Source organism: Aotus nancymaae, unplaced genomic scaffold (assembly GCF_030222135.1).
Source record: "Aotus nancymaae isolate 86718 unplaced genomic scaffold, 86718_ANA_hifiasm-v0.15.2.pri h1tg000057l, whole genome shotgun sequence".
Lineage (NCBI taxonomy): Eukaryota > Metazoa > Chordata > Mammalia > Primates > Aotidae > Aotus > Aotus nancymaae.
Window position 1 is genome coordinate 24,224,063 of NW_026988471.1, and position 22,256 is coordinate 24,246,318.

The 22,256-nt window shown below is 43.1% G+C and overlaps 1 protein-coding gene across 42 annotated transcripts in view; it reads right to left on the reverse strand.

Moving 5' to 3' along the window:
* DTNB (dystrobrevin beta) overlaps positions 1-22,256 on the reverse strand; it is a 310,093-nt gene that overhangs the window by 78,095 nt on the left and 209,742 nt on the right. For 25 of the 42 annotated variants that reach the window (XM_064363918.1, XM_064363917.1, XM_021677097.2 and 22 more), the window contains one exon: positions 1,684-1,773. The exons of the other annotated variants lie outside the window; for them this stretch is intronic. In XM_064363918.1, the coding sequence (XP_064219988.1) occupies positions 1,684-1,773 (90 nt within the window). The remainder of the gene's footprint in view (positions 1-1,683; positions 1,774-22,256) is intronic. 42 annotated transcript variants of the gene reach the window in all.

Sequence of the window (22,256 nt, forward strand, 5' to 3'; positions counted from 1 at the left end):
AAGGTTCTGACTTCTTGGAGGAAGTGTGGAGCTCAGTTCCTTAGATTATAAATCAGGAAGTCATGCAGTACTCACCCACTCATGTTCTCCCAGGGCTACTGGCCACCAATTTTTGCTCAGGGAGCCAAGGTGAGACTTGAGGGCCTCAGCTAAACTTACCATAAATCTTACTGGGCTAAATTACTAGGTAACAGTTTCTGTCAAACATTCTGCTGCTATTTTTACCGTGGAAACTTCTGCTTACTCTGGACAACTGTCTTTACTGATAATAAATAATTTGTCTTGCCTAGGGTGAAACAATTCAATTCTTAGAGATCAAGAGGCTGGGACGGTGTGCAGAGAAATCATCTGTTGGATGAGAAGACACTCTGTGATGCCGTGCACACAATGATCAGGCCCTTCCTTCCCTCCTAGAGGGTAAGCCTATTAAACATACTTAGAAGGTTAGAAAACCCTACTTCTCCAAGCTTTAGAGATATGTACATACCCCAGAATAATTATGCCATTTAGTCATAGTAGGAAAACTATGGGAAATGACATAAAGTATAATATTAATACAGTCTTTTTCATATGTATATTTCCCAACTATTACTTATTAGGGGGAGTAGCAGCAAGGTCAGATGACCTTCCCAAGAATCCATGGCACACTGTAAGCCAAACTAAGATCAAAATGTAAAGTTTCAGCCCCTGTTATGTATATAGGTTATAAATTATGCTTTTCTCTTTAAGAACAAATAGCTCAAAGCATGGCTTTCCAAGTTGTTTGGCATCGTGACTCCTCTTTGCTGTTATGTAGGGGAAGGATGGTTTTAGATTGTTTAAACTTCACCTGTCATCCTACTTGAAGAATGGTGGTGGGTGTGGGTATGGAGTGGGCAGGAGACTTTGGACCTACCTGAATGTAATACTTTATTTTTTTGTATTAAATCTTTTTAAAAAAGGATTAACTTTGCTATAGTTAGCAGTTATCACATGCTTTTCCATCCCAAACCACTGAAGAATCAGACACATTCTCTTATTAACAGAGAGTCACTGCCATGGTAGTTTTCAGGGTTAGGGGAACGTGGAGCTATTATAACACATGTAAGTATTATAATATGAGAGAGTCTACATAATTTGGAAAAAAGACCCTCAGGTGACAGTGATCCCATACCATTGTTGGGAATCACTGGTTTAAATAATCAACAATCACAGATTCCTGCTAACAGATAAAGAATGGCAAAGATGTAGTAGGGTGACAGTATCAAAGCCCCCAGATAAGACAAAGTGGGATATCTGTGGGCTGACCAACTCTAAACTTTGAATGTCAATGGAAAGATTAGTTAGGTAAGAATGAACAGGAAGAGGCTGCCTCAGATACCTCTGTGAATATTGCATCTTTGGAAATGTCGATCTCTCATAGATATATATATTCTTTCAAGTGTAAGCTGAAGGAAGTGAACCCCAATTTAAAGGAGAAGGTCTGACTCCATGTTTAGGTAAACGCCCAGGCTTGGCAAGGCTCCCTCTCTTGCAGAAGCTAATGCTTAGCAATTATTTTAATTCTGCCAAACATAGCTGGTAGCTGCTAAGAAAAACCCTCCATGCACAGCCTTTTTTCCAGCTGACAACCCCAGGTAGCAAAGCTCTCCCTCCCTCTGATCACCCCTGGCTGCCCACTGCTGCTGCTGCACCACCACTAACCGTGCACAGTGCTGCAGACGGGCCACATAGGAGGCTATCAGCGCATGCTCATCGGCCAAGTGACTGGGTGTATCCTGGCTATACTGTAACCTAGGAACAACGGAGGCAAAGACAGCAAGCGTGACACAAACACATACAGAGGGAGAAATGAACATGGATTAAAATGAGCAAACTTCAAAGAAAAATTTAAAAAGTAATAAATCATAATAAGGAAAACAATAAAAAAATCACAATGCAAAATGAAATATGGTGTTAGATCCTCAGGAATTCGTCTCTCAAATCCTCTGAACAAAAGCAGTCCTTCGGGAGTGGCTCTGGCCCACTGACACAACAGCCCTTGGGAAGGACTTGTTGAGTCAGCAGAGGAGCCGCGTGTACAACTTTTGTCCAGGTGCTGCTCTCTGTGATGGATGCACTTTTTAGAGGATGCCCTCTGGCAAGAAAACTGAAGCCCAGCGAATCTACTAAATATTACTACATGACCCCCTAGTGCTATGCTTTTATAGGCTTTTGTGTACACTTAAGAATTTTCAGTGTTACTTCATGTTACCAGTAAAACATTTTTATTTCTCTAAGGATGCTGCCTTTAGCATCAGTCTATTTCTCCCATAAAACTGGTACTCAGCCAGGTGCGGTGGCTCACACCTGTAATCCCAGCACTTTGGTAGGTCAGGGTGGGTGGATCATGAGGTCAAGAGATTGAGACCATCCTGGCCAACATGGCGAAACTCCATCTCTACTAAAAATACAAAAATCAGCTGGGTGTGGTGGCGCATGCCTGTAATCCCAGCTTCTCGGGAGGCTGAGGCAGAAGAATCGCTCGAAACTGGGAGGCAGAGGTTGCAGTGAGCCGAGATTGCGCCATCGCACTCCAGCCTGGGTGACAGAGTGAAACTCCATCTCAAAAAAACAAAAACCAAAAAACAAAACTGGCACCTGTCCCAAACTCATTAGAACTGCACCTAATTGCAGGGCAACACTATATATTATGAGTGATGCTCTCTCTTATAGATATATGAAAGGTCCTTAAGCACATGGTCTTTTAACTTTTTACTACAGAAATATTAAAACTTGCATAATCTAATGACTACCTCTCAGGTACCCATTGCAAAACTTGAACGAATATCAACATTTTTTCAATGTTATTTAATCTAATTTTCATTCCTCCAACTGTTTGTGCAGGGATGCATGGCTAAAAGCAAACCCCAGGCAATTACTTCACCTGAGGATACTTCAGTCTGTACATCTATCAGACAGTAAAAACATTTCATACAACCTAACACCATTATCACACCTAAAAACATAGACAAAAATATTTCAGTACCTTAGTCCATCTGTCAATTTCCTCAAATCTTAAAAAATGTCCTTTTACGGCCGGGCGCGGTGGCTCAAGCCTGTAATCCCAGCACTTTGGGAGGCCGAGGCGGGTGGATCACGAGGTCAAGAGATCGAGACCATCCTGATCAACATGGTGAAACCCCGTCTCTACTAATACAAAAAATTAGCTGGGCACGGTGGCGCGTGCCTGTAATCCCAGCTACTCAGGAGGCTGAGGCAGGAGAATTGCCTGAACCCAGGAGGCGGAGATTGCGGTGAGCCGAGATCGCGCCATTGCGCTCCAGCCTGGGTATCAAGAGCGAAACTCCGTCTCAAAAAAAAAAAAAAAATGTCCTTTTACAGTTAAAGTCAAGATCCAAACAAAGTCCCCACTTTGTATTTGGCTGGTAGGTTTCTTTTATGTTTGTATTTGACTGATACATTTCTGCTTTTGTTTGTTTTGTTCTGTTTTGTTTTGAGATGGAGTCTTGTTCTGTCTCTCAGGCTGGAGTGTCACAGCATGATCTCAGCTCACTGCAACCTTTCACTCCTGGGTTTCATGGCAAAGTTACCATGAAAAGCGATTCTTCTATCTCAGCCTTCTGTAGCTGGGATTACAGGTACATAACACCAGCTAATTTTTGTATTTTTAGTAGAGATAGGGTTTCACCATTTTGGCCAGGCTGGTCTCAAACACCCGACCTCAAGTGATTTCCCTGCCTCAGATTCTCAAAGTGCTGGGATTATAGGTGTGAGTCACTGTACCCAGCCCCAGTCATCTTTCTGAAGTCCAAATTGTCCTACCTTTGGCCAGCAGGAGCTCCTGTGTTCTTTTGATACATCCATTAAAGCTTATTAGCCTTCCTGCTTTGCTTTCTAGCAAAATAAAATGCTCGTTTTTTTTTTTGAGTCAGAGTATTACTCTGTCGCCTAGGCTGGAGTGCTGTGGTGCAGTTGGCTCACTGCAACCTCCAACTCCTGAGTTCAAGCGATTCTCCTGCCTCAGCCTCCTTTGTAGCTGGGATTATAGACGTGCGCCACGATGCCCAGCTAATTTTTGCTTTTTTAGTAGAGATGGGGTTTCACCATGTTGGCCAGGCTGGTCTCGGACTCCCGACCTCAGGTGATCTGCCCACCTCAGTCTCCCAAAGTTACGGGTGTGAGCCACTGTGCCCGGCTGCCTAGTTTTGTTTGGTATATTTCCTGTCCCAGAGTTGGAATGAACCATCCTTCTAAGGATCTCTGGTTCCATTTACTGGCAAAGAGAATATTTAGAGACCACAGTCAGAATGCCAGCATGCTCACTGTTCTAGGCTCACTAATTCTAGGCCTTCTCAGTGGACAAAGCTAGAAGATCTGTACATTTTAGGAAAAAAGTAAGTCCTCTCAGTGCTTTCAAGGTACCATTTCATTTTCTTCTGACTTGTGTGCCTTTTAACCCTTTTCCCATTTGCCCCGAGAATATTTGCTGGCATTGCTTGAGGATACAGCATTTACCCCAAGGTAACTTTGCCATGAAACATCTCGTTTTTATTATTATCCTCTTACCACTCTAGTACATTGACTTTGGAAACAAAAGACATCATTCTATTTATAGCATTCTATTTTTAGCAGTGGTATTTCCATTTGTAAAATACAGTAATTCTTGATTGCTGAAAATGCCAAAGCTTAGAAAGCATAGCATTCCTGTGCATGATTTTAATTATTATTATTATTATTATTTTTGAGACAGAGTCTCACTCCATTGCCAGGCTGGAGTGCAGTGGTGTGATCTCAGCTCACTGCAACCTCCACCTCCTCCAGGTTCAAGTAACGCTCCTGCCTCATCCTCCCAAGTAGCTGGGACTACAGGTGTGCACCACCATGCCCAGCTAATTTTTTATATTTTTAGTAGAGACGGAGTTTCACTGTGTTGGCCAAGGATGGTCTTGATCTTTTGACCTCGTGATCCTCCCACCTCGGCCTCCCAAAGTGCTGGGGTTACAGGCGTGAGCCACCACGCCCAGCTGATGTTAATTATTAATAACATCGTTCTTGAACAGTTGGCTGAAGATTCATTTAATGAATCCAATTTTTCCAAAATAGATGATTCTGATGATTCAGATGATTCTGATGTCAGTTCTGTTTAGAAATAACTCCAAGAATAGTTCTTATATTTTATTTTCATATTGAAAATCAATCACTTTGCTTCAGCCTCCAAGAGTGTGTTGATGTAAAATTAAAGGAGCAACAGCAGTGAGTTGTACTTTTTTTCTGAACAAGAAAAGGGTTAATGAGAAGTCAACAGTTGTTCTAATCTTTGTTTCCTTGTACGTAACATGTCTTTTGTTTTAGGCAGCGTCTTGCTGTGTCACCCAGGCTGGAGTGCCATGGTGCAATCATGGATCACTGCAGCCTCGACCTCCTGGGCTCAAGTGATCCTCTAGCCTCAGTCTGCAGAGTAGCGGGGACCACAGGTGTGCACCACCACACCCAGCTAATCTTCAAATCTTTTGTAGAGACGGGATCTCACTTTGTTGCCCAGGCCGGTCTTGAACTCCTGGGCTCAGGGATGTAATATGCCCCTTCGCCACTTCTTCTCTTCTCTAGCTGCTTTTTAAATGTTTTCTTCATCACTGATTTTCAGCAATTTGATTCTGATGTGCCCTAGTACAGTTTTCTCTTTGTTTATCCTGGCATACAATTTGTTGCATTTATAGCATTTGTAGACTTATAGTTATTAACGAATTTGTGAAAATTTCTTTGAAAAGTTGGGAAAAAATGTTTCTTAAGTGTTTTTTCTCCCTCTCTTCTGTTAGACCACTTGTCATTATCCCACAGGCCCCAGAGGCTCAGTTCATTTCCAATAATTTTCTTCTGCGCTCCACTCTGGGTAATTTGTATTGCTGTGTTTTTAAGTTCAGTGAACTTTTCTTCTGCAATTTCTTTCTTTTTTTTTTTTTTGAAATGGAGTTTCACTCTTGTTACCCAGGCTGGAGTGCAATGGCGCGATCTCGGCTCACTGCAACCTCCGCCTCCTGGGTTCAGGCAATTCTCCTGCCTCAGCCTCCCGAGTAGCTGGGATTACAGGCACACGCCACCATGCCCAGCTAATTTTTTGTATTTTTAGTAGAGATGGGGTTTCACCATGTTGACCAGGATGGTCTCAATCTCTTGACCTCGTGATCCACCCGCCTCGGCCTCCCAAAGTGCTGGGATTACAGGCTTGAGCCACCGCGCCCGGCTTTTCTTCTGCAATTTCTGATCTACTGTTAAGTTCATCCATATAATTTTTCATTTCAGACATTATCCCTTTCAACTCTCTTGTAGGCCATTGTAAGTATTTCAGCATTTACTCTGTTATGAGAAGCTATTGGAGGGCTTTAAAAAAGAGGTGACATATGATTTTATTTATTTTATTTTATTTTTTGAGATGGAGTCTCGCTCTGTCGCCCAGGCTGGAGTGCAGTGGTGCGACCTCGGCTCATCACAACCTCCACCTCCTGGGTTCAAGCAATTCTCCTGTCTCAGCCTTCTGAGTAACTGGGATTACAGGCATGCACCACCATGCTCAGCTAATTTTTTTATTTTTTAGTAAAGACAGGGTTTTGCCATGCTGGCCAGGATGGTCTTGAATTCCTGACCTCAAGTGATCGGCTCATCTCGGCCTCCCAAAGTGCTGAGATTACAGGTGTGAACCACTGCACCCGGCCCTGATATTATTTATGTTTTAATAAGATCATTAGGCCACATGTGGTGGCTCATCCCTATAATCCCAGCACTTTGGGAGGCCAGTGTGGGAGAATCACTTGAGCGCAGGAGTTAGAGACCAGCTTGGGCAACATAGCAAGACCCCCATTTCCAAAAAAATAAAAAAGATATTTCCTCTCTAGAAAGTAAACTGCTAGAGAACAGGGGAAGATACAGTCAATTAGAGTCAATTAGAAGACTATTGTAATCTTCCAGGTGAGAGATAAGAGTGGGCTAGGAAAACAGCGTAACAGAGGTCATAAGAAATAGCAGAATCTTGAACACATTTCCATGGTGTTTTTGTATACAGCTGATCTCATAATCGGGAAGTGGAGATGGATGTAAGAGAATGAAGGAATCAAGGGTCTTGACTGAGCAACTGGGAAAATGGGATTGTCATGAACTGAGATGGGGAAGGCTAAGGAAGAAGTAGGTCCGGTGGGGGATGAGAGAGAACTCAGTTTGCAACATGCTAATTATGAGATATGTATTAAATATCCAAGTGAAGGTACTGATTACGAAGTGGATATATGAGGTAAGGGCTCAGGGAAAAGATGTGGCCCAGAAAAATACATTTAGAAGTCACCAATATTATCGGTGTTATAAAAAGTTTGAGTCGGCCAGGTGCAGTGACTCACGCCTGTAATCCCAACACGTTGGGAGGCCAAGGTGGGCGGATCATGAAGTCAGGAGATTGAGACCAGCCTGGCTAATATGGTGAAACCCCGTCTCTACCTAAAAATGCAAAAAAAATTAGCTGGGCATGGTGGCATGCGCCTGTAATCCCAGCTACTCGGGAGGCTGAGGCAGGATAATCACTTGAAACCAGGAGGCAGAGGTTGCAGTGAACCTAGACCACACCACTACACTCCAGCCTGGGTGACAGAGTGAGACTTCGTCTTGGAAAAAAAAAAGTGAGTCTGGCTACAATTGCCTCCTACTAGTGAGTGAAGACAGAAAAGAGAAGTGGCCCTGTCCTACCATTCAGATTTCAAAGGAGTGTGGAAAAACTTGCAAAGGAGGCCAAGAAGAAATGAGAAAAACTAAGAGTGTGGTATCTGGAGGCCACACGCAACAAGCGCTTCAAGTAGAAAGGAGAGATCATCTATGTTAAATGCAACTGACGATCAAGTAAGGTTAAGTACTGAAAACTGACCGCTGGATTCTGTGGTATAGAAGTCACCAGTTTCCTTGACATAGTTTTGGCAAAGTAACAGGAGGTGAAAGTCTGGCTGGGTGTGTTTGAAAGGATACGGCAGAACAGAAATTGAAGTTTCCTTCTACAGATAACCCTTTAAAGGTTTTCTGAAATGGGAAGGAGAGATATGAAGGGTACCTAGAAAAGAACTGAGGCCAAGAAAAGATTTGTGTTTTTTTGAGACGGAGTCTTGCTGTGTTGCCCAGGCTGTAGTGCAGTGGCACAATCTTGGCTCACTACAACCTCTGCCTTCTGGGTTCAAGTGATTCTCCTGCCTCAGTCTCCTGAGTAGCTGGGATTACAGGCCTGTGACACCATGCCTGGCTAATTTTTGTATTTTTAGTAGAGACAGGGTTTCATCATGTTGGCCAGGCTGGTCTCAAACTCCTGACTTCAGGTGATCCACCTGCCTTGGCCTTCCAAAGTGCTAGGGTTACAGGCGTGAGCCACCGCGCCCAGCCAACAGGAGGACTTCTATTGAGAACCAGTATTGTTTGTCGGATAATTAGAGATTTAGACCACAATGAAAAGCATTCTTAGTAGTTAGATAAGGAAGTTAAGTGACCATGAATTTTCCGATAATTTTGTTTGGGGTGTGGGGTGTAATGTGGTTCTACCCCCAAAGTTGTACCTATTTTACCAGATTAAGAACTCTTTCCTTTTTGATAAAATATAAATATACATATATACATAAATATGCAACATATATATAACCCCCAACTAACAAACAAGTTTTGTTTTTGAAATTTGTTCCAAAGCAGAGTCAATAGCATTCAATACAGATTTATTTCACATAAAAACAAGAATTCCTAAACTGTCAAATGTCAATTCAATCCATAAAAGGAGGTGATTTTCACGCCTAAATATCCAATAGTTCTAACAGCATGACTGATGGAAATTGGGCATTTGAAACAATGTATGGAGCACTACCAGGGGTCCAGTGATGAAGACACCACAGTAAACAAAACTCAGACATGGCTGCTGTTCTGATGGTGCTAAGAACACTTTAGTAGGAAAAGAAATGACACCAATAACCGTAAACTTGCAAATCAGTAAGTGTTTTGATGAGCGGGACTTTGTCCTCCTCTGAGAGGACACAATACAATTTTATCCAGTCAGGGAGATCACCAAAAGCAAAGGTCAGTACAATGACCACAGAGTTACAATGAGGAGTGACAATGAAATGAATACTCTGTAAGGCACCTTGATCAGCACATCTCTCAAGGCATCCCCTAGCTCTATGCCAATGCTAATGATGACCAGAGCTGAGGACAGAAGGTCTTGAATGGGACTGGCCTACCTAAAGAAATGCTTCTAAAGCAGCATTGCTAAAAATACTTTTCCCCTGACTACCTCCTTTGGAACTCCCAGGCTTCCATTGAAACAATCTGGGAACACAGCCTGGGAATCTGCATTTGGAACAAGTTTGCAGGTGCTCTAGCTGCATTCCAGCATGAGAACTGCTCTCCAAAAAATGGTGATAGTATCTCGTGATGTCAGTAGAGTTTCTAGTGGTAGCAGGCAATAGTCAGGAGGCACATCTGTAGGGACAAGGAGCAAGGGGAAGGGACTTAAATGGGGGAAGTGGGGACGAAGGGTGAGCAACAGTGGGACAAGGTCAGAGGCTGGACAAGCTCCTGACCTTGTCTTGAAGCTGGGTGTACAGTAGCAGCCTGGAGCCAATGGTAACAGTTATATACCAAATAGGAGGCAGGAGAGAGTCCAGCAATTGAGAGCATGGGCTTTGGCTTCTAATCCACACCCTGATGCTTTCTAGTTGTGTGCACTTGGACAATAACTTTTTTATGCTTAGTCTCCTTATCTGTAAAATCATAACAATAATATAAAATCTACTTCATATATTTATTTTGTAGCGTGTCAGGAAGATTAAATAAAATAATATCAAAAAGCATCTGGCACATAGGTTGTAATAGTCATTATCAACAAGGTACCTGTGACCCATCAGATATTCTTCTACATCTTCTCTTGTTTATTCTCAGAACAATCTCACAAGAAAGGCACTATGGTAACCCTCATGATTTTACATCTCCAGCCCTGACCTCTCCCTCGAGCTCCAGCATCATGTCCTTGATGGTCTATTCAACACCTCCCCTTGGCTGCCCAAGGAGCATCTCAAGTCTAATATGCTCAAAATAGAACTCTTGATTCTCTCCACCCCACTTCCTCACCTGCTACTCCCCAGACTGACCAGTTCAAATTAATGGCAGAGTCAAGCCAAAATCAGAGGAGTTTAAAAAATTTCTCTCAATTTTCCTTGAACACACATCCAATCCACCGCAAGTCCTGGTGGCTTCATTTTCTCATCATCTCCACTGCAGCCATGACTTCTCATGAGAAATTTCTTACGAGGTCTCGCTTAGACTGCTCCCATAGCCTCTTGACTGTGCTCTCTTCTTCTGCTCATACACTCTACAGTTGATTCTCCACACTGCAATGAATGGCCTTTTAATAAGTAATAATAAGGCAGTTTTGGGGTGATGAAAATGTTCTCAAACTGATTTCAGTAGTGGCTGCACAACTCTGTGCATACACTAAAAACCACCGAATTGTGCATTTTGGATGGATGAATTGTATGGTGTATGAGTCACAGCTCAATAAATTTCTTTAATAAATAAATCAAGGGTCCTCACTAATAATTCTGAAACTGCTACACATGCTGCTGGCACAGAACAAGGAAGTCAATGGATGGTGGATGATAGGAGCTGGGTGTCTCACCCCTGGAGAGGGAAGTTACAGACGACCAAGGGAGACAGCCACAGGAAACCCTGTGGGACTGGATCAGAGTCAGGTACTTCAGCATAACTAACCTGCTTAATGCAGATACAGATGGATAGACAAAGAATTATAGGCATGTGCATATATGCAGACTGATTTCTTTTCTTTTTTTTTTAATTGAGATGGAGTCTTGCTCTGTCACCCAGGCTGGACTGGAGTGCAGTGGCCTGATCTCGGCTCACTGCAGCCTCCGCCTCCTAGGTTAAAATGATCCTCATGACTTAGTCTCCTGAATAGCTGGGACTACAAGCATACACCACCACACCCGGCTAATTTTAAAAATATTTTTAGTAGAGATGGGGTTTCGCCATGTTGGCCAGGCTGGTCTCAAACTCCTGACCTTAGGTGACCTGCCCGCCTTGGCCTCCCAAAGTGTTGGGTTTACAGGCATGAGCCACCGTGCCCAGCCTATACACACTGATTTCTAATACCATTCCTTAATAAAGGAGCCAGGGCTCCCTAGAAAAATGCCTCATTCTAGGGCTGGGGCAGGGAATATATAAGATGATAATGCCACAATGTAGTTAAATGCTTAAAAAACAAAAGGTGACAGGTCAAAAGGACAGAGGACCCAACCAGAAAGAGCTCCCACAAGCCAGAGTTGGAACAACTTGAGCAACAAAATAACTAATGTATTAAACAGTATTGGGTTATAACCCAAAGCATCAAATAAATGTCCATGAGTCCACACTGATATAAATAAATGATTAAATAAGCAAATGGGAGATATATAGAAGGTGTAGACATTTCCCTCTTCAAGGGGTAGAGCTTAATTCCTCACCCCTGCCCTTGAGTATGAACTATGCTTAGGGACTTCCTAAGAATAGAGTAGGAAAAGAGTGGAGAAACCTTGTAAATGCAGCTTTGGACAGGAGACCAAGGTTAACATCATCAGCGAGAAGTCATGCTGACAGCAGGTACCTCTACCATGCAATGAGAAGGGCACCTCACCTCTGTGGTGTTCCTCCCCTAAACCCATAATCACAGTCAAATCATGAGAAAACCATGAAGGACATTCTGCAAAATACATGACTAGTACTCCTCAAAATTGTGAAGGTCACGAAGAACAGGGAAAGACTAAGAAACCGTCACGAGAAGAGGCCAAGGAGACAGGATGACTAAATGAAATGTGGCATCCTGGAACAGAGAAAGGACATTAGTGGACAATCTAGTTAAATAGGAATAAAGGCTGGAACTTAGTTCACAGTAGTGTATGGGTGTTGATTTCTTAGTTGTGACACGGTTACCAGGACAACATAAGATAGCAATATCAGAAGAAACAGAGGAAGGGGTATGTATATGGGAACTTACTGTACTACTTTTGCAACTTTTCTTTAAGCCTAAAACTATTCTACAATAAATCTTACTAAAAATGCTTTTTAAAATTCAAATCTGCTCTCTCCTGTGTGATCTGGTCCCTTGCCTCTCCAGCTGGTTTTCTATGCTCGTCCCTCTGCTCACCGTGCTTCAGCCATGCTGATCTTTCTGCTACTGCAGAAAACACCCAGTGCCTTCCAACATGGACCTTTATCCTCCCCATTCTCTCTGCCTGGAACAATCTTCCCTCAGATGCTAGCATGGCTGTTCTTTTCTCCTTACATCATTCAGATTCCTGATCAAAGTCATCTCTCCAGAAGGTCCTACCCTGATGATCCAATCTAAAACCTAAAACTCTCTGAACCATTCACTCCCTATTTTTCTGCACAGCATTTACTACTATTCTTTATTATATTATAAAACAATATTTCTCTGTCTTCTTTGCTAGAATGGCAGCTACAGGGACCTATTTTTACACAGCTAAATCACCAGGCACCTCCTGAAATAGTGCCTTGCGCATATCAGGTGCTCGGCAAATACTTGCTGAACTAATAAATTAGCCTAAAGATGAAGTAATTAGTTACTTCTAGAGAAGTACTTAAAGCTGGGTGTGGTGGCTCATGCCTGTGATCCCAGCACTTTGGGAGGCTGAGGCAGGAGAATCACTTGAACCCAGGAGGCAGAGGTTGCAGTGAGCTGAGATGGAGCCACTGCACTCCAGCCTGGGCGACAGAGCAAGATCACATCTCAAACAAACAAACGGAAAAACAAAAAGAAAGAAGTACTTAAGTATAAAGAGTTAACTCGATAACTCTGTCAACAGGTAGTGAACAAAGCTAGACCCTGAACTCAGGCCTAGGTGACTTCAGAGCTTATACTCTCTCCACCACACTGTTTTCTTCTCTCAAGGTGAAATGGAGTTGACACCAGCAAAGGACAGGAGTAAATACCATGCAGACAAGCAGGGGAGCTCCTGCCTCGAGTCCCTCAGCCAGGCGAGTGCTGGGCTGAGGTGGCTGTGAGTGCAAGAGAACAGTTACAGTGTGGTTGTGACCAGGGAGTTGGTTGGGAAACACACAATTTGGAGCAGAAGTTTAGATTGAATTTCTGTTGAGTTGACAGGTAGAGTTCAGTGAGGCAGGCTTGCTTTCTTTTCTTTCTTTCTTTTCTTTCCTTCCTTCCTTCCTTATTTCCTTTCTTCCTTTTTCTTCCTTTCCTTTCTCTCTCTCATTTCTTTCCTTCCCTCCCTCCCTCCTTCCCTCCTTCCTTCCTTCCCTCTCTTTCTTTCCTTCTCTCTCTCTCTTCTTTCTTTCTTTCATCTCGCACTGTCACCCAGACTGGAGTGCAGTGACAGTCTCAGCTCACTGCAATCTCCACCTCCTGGGTTCAAGCGATTCTCCTTCCTCAGCCTCCCAAGTAGTTGGGACTACAGGCGCATGCCACCATGCCTGGCTAATTTTTTTTTTTGTATTTTTAGTAGAGACAAAGTTTCACCGTGTTTGCCAGGTTGTTCTCGATTTCCTGAACTCGTGTCTGCCTTGGCCTCCCAAATCGTTGGGATTACAGGCATAAGCCACTGCACCTGGCAAGTTCAGCGAGATTTTCTTATGGCACCTCAATTTTTATATATGTAGTGTAAGTGAAAATACAGAATTTGGGGAATATTACCAAGTGTTGTTATAACAGATTTTAAGATAATTTTTTCCCAAAGTTGTCATTTCTACTCAAACAATGAGAGTAATTCTGGCAACCATTGTTTCAAAGCGTTAGACATTTAAGGGAGTCATCTCTGAAGAAGGCTGAAGTGCCAAAGAGTCTGCCAAAGTGCCCTCTAATGTACTGGTTGAGTGTTGGCAGGACAATTATTTACTAATATTATCTTCCTTGATGGAGGTGGTCCTTCTCCCAATTACTAATTACCAGCTGCTCTCTGAATAAGTATATTATACTCTTTTAATTTCATGGGAACTCAAACAATAAGCCACATTAGTCTTTGGGCAAGTTGAAGTGAGAGAATAGAGATTCATCTCTGTATTTGTTATTCTAAATTTCAAAGGGGCCAACATTTGTACCTTTGACTACTGCTACCATACTACTAATGAAGAAGATGTAAAGGCCTACGGAATTTGATATAATCTTCCTTTTCTTTTCTTTTTGAGACAGAGTCTCACTCTGTCACCTATGCTGGAGTGCAGTGGTGTGATCTTAGCTCACTGCAGCCTCAAACTCCTGGGCTCAAGCAATATTTGCACTTCAGCCTCCCGAGTAGTTGGGATCACAGGTGGGCACATCAGATCCAGATAGCTAAAAAAAATTTTTTTTTTTTTTTTTTTGTACAGATGAGGTCTTGCTGTGTTGCCCATACTGGTCTTGAACTCCTGGCCTCAAGTGATCCTCCCACCCTGACCTCACAAAGTGCTGGAATTAGAGGTGTGAGCCACTGGCGCCCAGCCTGGTAATCTTATTTCATTATCTATGCTGAGCCAGTAATGGACTACAACATGCTGACTTATAAAGTACCTTTTATCAGCTCTGAAATTCTAAGTAACAAAAAAAAAATTGCATACAGAACTGCATCTATTTTTAACATCCTTATTCTAAATCCAAGACAAACTAAAATGCTTATTTTTCTCAAAGGGCCCGATAGTAAATATTTTAGGCTTTGTAGGCCGTAAGGTTTCTGTTGCAGCTACTCAATCTGCCATGGTAGGGAAAGCAGCTATATCGAATATGTAAACAAGTATGTTCCAATAAAACTTTATTGACAAAACAAGTATACACAAGGTATATACATGGTACACACAAGGGCAGGAGTCGGCACAAGCTGTAGTTTGCCAACCTCTGTCCTCATGTATACCATGTGGTAGCTGGGAAGTGTTCTGAGGCCAGTTATGTGCCAATGCACCATGCCAATATCTGAGAGGAGTTCAGGAGGAGTCTTTGTCATATATTCTTGAATTTGGGTGGATGTTAGGAACTAAAGTGGCTTACGACCACATCCATAAGTCTGCTTTGATTCCAAAGTGGCTCTAGAATCCTTCTATGCCTTAGATAAGTTTTACGCAGCCCTAGGAATTCATTGTGATGAGGTGAGAAACTAAGGAAGATAGCTGCACCCTTCCAAGTTGTCATAACAGGAAGAAGCTCCCAGGAGAAGCAGCTCTGGAATGAACATATTTTTCTTCCTGACAACTTTCTAGCCCAGGATCAACTGCAGGGTGCCCCTAATCTAACAGGACCATCCCAGGGTGCAATACGCTATTCTGGATTGTCCATGTTGGACCAGTGGCCTCATGGATTTCGGCTGCTTCTCCAGTGGGTCTAAGTTTGAAGGTAGTATGTAAGCCCACAAAACGACCGAGGGCCAAAGTGCAAGGACAGGAGTCCAAAGGGAACCACAGCAAGAAACTGGCCTTTGGACTCTGACCAGAGGTGAACATGAGGTTAATAAAGCCAAGTTTAAGAAATAAGCCAGGAGTAACAAGTTAAATAAGAGTCAAGTGTAAAACAAAGTAGCTGCTAGACATGAACACTAGAAATCTGTTTCGGAACAATGCTCTTGCCTTGCCTTCTGTCTCTGGAGCTCATGAAAGCACTGTTTTTGTGTTCTTAGTCAATGACAGGGTCCCTAATATGTGGTTATTTTAAAAACAGATATAAACTCTAAAGGATTGACCTATACGGTCAGAAAATAGGATAATGACTTATCCTACAAAAATGAGCAATAAATGCATCAAGCTCGACGTAGTCACAGCTAGAATTCTGACTGGGGGGCAAAACTGAATTGTGTGACACAGAGTGGCCACATAGTAAGTATTTAGTTGTACTGAATTTTCAATATACGACATCAGGTACTGGAACTACAGTGATAAATGTAGCTCCATCCTTGGGAAGTGTCCAGTCTTGAGAGGAATGCTGAAAATACTGACATTCACCAGGTATTTATAAGGATAGAGAATGTTATAAAAGGATGTTTGGGGAGATCATAAATAGAAGATTTAACCTAGTCCAGGAGATCAGAAAAGTCCTCCCTCAGAAAGTGACATCAAAGTTGAAACCTGGGTGATCAACAGGGTTGGCTAGGTGAAGATGCTGGATGAAGAGGGTCCCGGAAAGAGGAAAGGGTACGTGCAAAAGTGCAGGTGAGGGAACTTACAGCATACTCCAGGTACTGAAAGAGTCCCAGGTTGAAGAGTAGGGGAGAGCATTGGACAATGAGGCTGGGGAGATATGCCGCGCATCATGAAGGGCTGCCCAAGTCATGTTATTTATGTATTTCATTTTATTTTTTTTTGAGATGGAGTCTCACTCTTGTCACCCAGGCTGGAGTACAGTGGTGTGATCTCGGCTCACTGCAACCTCCGCCTTGTGGGTTCAAGTGATTCTCGTGCCTCAGCCTCCTGAGGAGCTGGGACTACAGGTGTGAGCCACCATGCCCAGCTAATTTTTTGTATTTTGAGTAGAGACAGGGTTTCACCATGTTGGCCAGCTTCTTTCTGTGCCCTTTTGAGACCAGACTGGTCTCAAACTCCTGACCTCAGGCGATCTGCCCACCTGGCCTCCCAAAGTGCTGGGATTACGAGCGTGAGCTGCCACGCCCAGTCCCAAACCATATTAAAGAACTGGTGTTTCTCTCAGGGACAATGAGATGCTCCTGAGTTTTAAGCAGGGGACTGTCATAATCAGATGGTGCTTTGGAAAGATGACTACCTGCAGTATTAAAAGCAGACCAGAGAGGCAAAAGGAAAGGCAAGAAACTCAGAGAAGGGGCCGCGCAGTAATAGAGGTGAGAGGGGATTCTGGGTGGCTCGGACTAGAGCACAGAAAGAAGCTGTATTTGTATACATTTGCATAAAAATTGAGTACATTTGTCAACATTCATCAAATTGTACACTTAATTGATGAATTTGATTGTATATAAATTGTAACTCTATAGAGCTGAAAAAGTATGACTTAGTGACTGGCTGGCCAGAGTGAGAGAGGGAGAAACAGAGAGGATGGAGTAAAAAAGACTCCCAGGTTTCTAGCTCCAGCTAGTGCTGGTGCTGCCACTTACCAAGCTGAAGCTGTGAAGGAGGAAGAGGGTTGTGTAAAGAGGTGAAAAAGGGTGATGAGGGGTGAAAAGAGGGGAGAAAGTCTAGGTCAGAAAATAGGATAATGACTTATCCTACAAAGATAAGATATAAATGCATCAAGTTTGATGTAGTTGCAGTTGGAATTCTGACTGGGGGGCAAAACTGAATTGCATGACACAGAGTGGCCCTATAGTAAATATTTAGTTGTACTGAGTTTTCAATATATTGTGTCAGGTACTGGAAGCACAGTGATAAAAATGATATGTTGGCTTTAAGATGTCTGTGAAACATCTAAGTGGAAATGCCAGGTAGGAATTGAGATGAATGGTTCTGGAATTCAGAGGATTGATTTGGGTAGGAGGTTAGATGTAGGATCACTAAAATGGGAGTGTGGGCCCAAGGCAGGGTCCTGAAGAGCACTAGCAAATAAGAAATGAGTGCAGCTAGAGGAATTTGTCACAGAGGCCAGGAAGGAAACCAAGGAAGAAAGGAGTGAGAAATTAGCCACACAGTGGAATTTGGGTCACTTCAGTCACTTTCAATGCAGTCATTTTCAATCTGAAATTCAATCTATCTTGGCACTTTGGAAGCCCAAGGTGGGAGGTCACTTGAGGACAGGAATTTGAGACCAGCCTGGGCAACACAGCGAGACCCTGTCTCTAAAAAAAAAAAAAAATTCAGCCTGGTGTGGTGGCAACATGCCTATGGTCCTAGCTACTTGGGAGGCTGAGGTGGGAGAACTGCCTGAGCCCAACAGTTTGAGGCTGCCGTGAGACATGACTGCATCACTGCACTCCAGCCTGGGCAGCAGACCAAGACCCTGTCCCTAAAAAATAAAATTAACCAGCCGGGTGCAGTGGCTCACACCTGTAATCCCAGCACTTTGGGAGGCCAAGGTGGGCGGATCACCTGAGGTCGGGAGTTTGAGATCAGCCTGACCAACATGGAGAAATCCCATCTCTACTAAAAAAAAAAATTAGCCAGGAGTGGTGGCGCATGCTTGTAATCCCAGCTACTGGGGAGGCTGAGGCAGGAGAATCACTTAAACATGGGAGGCAGAGGTTGCGGTGAGCCGAGATCGTGCCATTGCACTCCAGCCTGGGCAACAAGAGCAAAACTCTGTCTCAAAAAAAAAAAAAAAAAAAAGAAATCAATCTAGCTGATGTTTCCCTTTATCATCCGCTAAAATGTAAGGCTAAGAGAAGAAAAGACCACGGTCACCTTTCACATAGCCTGGCCTCCACAACTTCAAATAGACCAAATCGCTTCAAGGAAGATCCCACGTGGAAGCTCTATTAGAAGTGCTGAGTGAGAAGCTCAGAAAAGCATTTCTGTGTCCTCCACAAAAAATGTGGAAGGCCAGCTGATTCTAACAGTAAATTATAAGACAATTCTCTGACTCTGGAAAGTCCTGAAGTTTGGAGAAATGTCAGCAGTTCTGACACGGTGGGAGAAATCGGTAGGAACCACCAAAGCAGCAGAAAAAATATTCCAGTGAAAACCCAAATACCTGGAATAATCAGTGACTTAAGCAAGGAAATCCTAGGAAAGTGGATGCAGACTAGGGATTAGCACTGAAAGTATCACATTTCAGAACAGATTCTTATACAAGACAACACTTTTTTTTTTTTTTTTTTTTGAGATGGAGTCTCGCTCTGTTGTGCCCAGGCTGGAGTGCAGTGGTGCAATCTCAGCTCACTGCAACCTCCACCTCCCAGGCTTAGGCAATTCTCCCACCTCAGTTTCCCAAGAAGTTGGGATTAAAGGCACTACCTACCACACCCGGCTAATTTTTTGTATGTTTAGTAGAGACAGCGTTTCACTATATTGGCCAGGCTGGTCTCGAACGCCTGACCTCAGGTAATCCACCTGCCTTGGCCTCCCAAAGTGCTGGGATTACAGGCATGAGCTACTGTGCCTGGCCTGAAGACAACAACTTTGGATCACAGTATGTAAAGCTGTGTCCTGTTGTATCAACATAAACAGAGGCCTGCTGTTTATCAGTATAAACACATGCATGAATGTGTAATAAACATATTAACTGAGTTCTAAGTGCCTGACTGAGACTCTCAGATCCACGGGGCAAGAAGTGTTACTCTTCTCTAACATGTGATCCTATAGCACACCATAAATAATTCTCAGAGCAAATTAAGTTCCTTTTCTCCTCTATCACTAAAAAAAAAAAAAAAAAAAAAAAAAAAAAGTAACACAATGTCAGGCACTAGTGTGGAAGAGATGGATTTACAGAATGTAATGACACTCCCCATCTGGATTATCTCTCCTCGAAGGACTATAGCCTACAGAAGGGGCAAGGAAATACAGGAAAAACATCCTTCCAAAAAGCTCACTGTCTCATAGGATGTGGCTTGATGCAATCAACTCTGTTTAGGGGAAAGAAAATAGTCTGTGCCCTCACTGTATTACAAGCTAATGAGAAAAAATAGTCCTGTCCAATGAGAACCTGTGAGAGAGACAAATAAGCCCAATGACATGCCAGGCTCTCTATAGGTTCTCTGGCACAGCCAGGTTATGGACAGAATGAAGGAGCTGGAGTGATATGGGGCTCTCTAAGAACTGCTCCCCCCCTCTCACCTTTCCTCTGCCTCTCTACCCGGCAGGGTCTCGTTTTGATGAAGTAGTGGTGGTGATGTTATCTAAATTTGTCAAATGACCTCTTTCCCAACATGAAATGCATGAAAAATCTTTTTCTTTCTTTTTGAGACAGAGTCTCACTCACTCTGTCACCCAGGCTAAAGTGCAGTGGTGCAGTCTTGGCTCACTGCAACCTTCCTCTCCCGGGTTCAAGCAATTCTCCTGCTTCTGCCTCCTGAGTAGCTGGGACTACAGGTGTGCATCACAATGCCCAGCTAATTTTTGTATTTTTAGTTGAAACAGGGTTTGGCCATGTTGGCCAGGTTGGTCTCAAACTTCTGGCCTCAAGTGATCCAGATCCACCTGCCTTGACCTCCCTAAGTGCTGGGATTACAGGCGTGAGCCACTGCAACTGGCCTGCATCAAAATCTTTACCAAATAAATATCATATTGAACAAGAAAACGTATCTAGTCCTTCCACTTTCTTCCCTCCCAACCCCCTCATTTATGTTTTCTCCTGAGTAAATAAGCTCAATGAGGTTAAGGACCCACTATCAATCAATGCTTGGGCTTACTGTACATAAAATTCTAGTAATCGATTAAACTTCCTACTAGATAGTCATGTCAAAGGCAATGTAGTTTATATTTACACATGATACGTATAAAATAGAGGAATAATAATTTTCTGTTTTATTTCTCTGCTCTGAATGGAATAAGCAGGCAGTGCTATGTGATTTATTTGAAATAACTGAAAAAGAAAATCCCTTTCCTAGCAGAGAAAGAACTAATTAAGAGGCAAATAGCAGCAAGAAGATTTTGAGAGACAGAATTTGTTTTTGGCTAAAGCCTGGGGAGTTTACACCCTCAAAGAGCTTGTAGTCTAGAAAGGCATCAAACAAACAGCTACTACGATACTATGATACGTACCAGACGCTGTGGCTCACAGAAGATCACATAGTATAGTTTTAGGGTGTTAGGGAAGGCTTCCTGGAGGAATCGGAGCTAAGATGAGAAGGAAGAATTAGATGATAAAGAGGAGAGAACAAAGGTGAAAAGATAGGGAGGCCCTTCAGGGAGAAGTGGCATGTGCAGCCACCTGCCTGGGGCATTGTGAGTGGTCCAAGTGCTTCTGAGTATGGATGCTGAGAAGAAAGAGTGGGATGAGGTCAGGCTGGAAGGGCTGGCAAGGGTCAGCTCAGAAACAAGGGTCTTGTAAGCCACACAGAAGAATGAGGGCTTTAGCCTGTAGCACTGTGTGGCCATCAGCTACATGTGGCTATTTAAATTCCAATTCACTCCAATAAAATAAAGTTAGGCTGGGTGCAGTGGCTCATGCCTGTAATCCCAGCACTTTGGGAGGCTGAGGTAGGCAGATCACCTGAGGTCAGAGTTTGAGACCACCCTGGCCAATATGTAAAACCATGTCTCTACTAAAAATACAAAAATTAGCCAGGCATGGTGGCACATGCCTATAATCCCAGCTACTCGGGAGGTAAATCACTTGAAACTGGGAGGTGGAGGTTGCAGTGAGCTGAGACTGCGCCACTGTACTCCAGCCTGGGTAACAAGAGCGAAACTCCATTTCAATCAATCAATCACTCACTCAATAATATTAGCAATTCATTTTCTCTGTCACATCTCAAGTAATCAACAGACACGTGTGGCTAGTTGGCTCCCATACTAGTTAGCACAGAACACTTCCATGCTACTAGACAGTGCTGTAGCAAAGAAGAGCTGCTGGAAACTTTTAATCCGGGTAACAACATAACCAGATTTGCATTTCAGGAAAACCCCTGCGGTTGCAAAGAAAAGACTAAATTAGGGGTGAAATGGGGAGTCGACTGGAGATTCCCCAGTAGGATCCATGAAAAAGTTGAGAACTGTACCACGGCACTGATTTGCTTTAAATGTTTGCTTTACTAGCTGAAGTGAGCTGAAATATTTTAATAGTTTGATATTAAGAGGAATGAAAAAAATCTCTGGTTAAACATAGTAGGTCTAGGCTGCATCACCAGGGGAATTCCAGCATTCGGAAATGTTTCTTCTATGAGCCAGGCTGTGGTTCATCACCATCGTTTGACCGTAGCAGCTACATTGAGTCAGCTTCTTAGGAGATAAGGTCAAAAAAGTATTTAAGTGAAAAGCCCCAAAGCATGTGTCTGTGTAAAAATGTGTTTTTTAAAAGTGTGTTCATGTGTGTTTCAGAAACAGAGAGAGACAGAGACATTATATAGCGAGAGAGGGAGAGAGTATGCTGTGGGGCTGGTAGAGAGAAAAGCGGTGTGTGTCATGTATATACATCTTAGGTTCTACTGGTCATTTGTTGGGTCTAAGTATCTGTATCCCCTTTGCTGGTGTGAATGTGAGATTTGCTGGAAGAATCTGGATGACAAAAACAATGGTCTGGTTCCCAACCTTCTTCTGGCACAAATCCTCCTCTCGTGTTTTGATGAAAGGTCCCTTTACTCAAGCTAGGAAGAAATCTGAAAATTACCCCCACTTTTCCTCGCCCCACCCACATCCAAAATTTACAAAGCCTGTCTTCACTC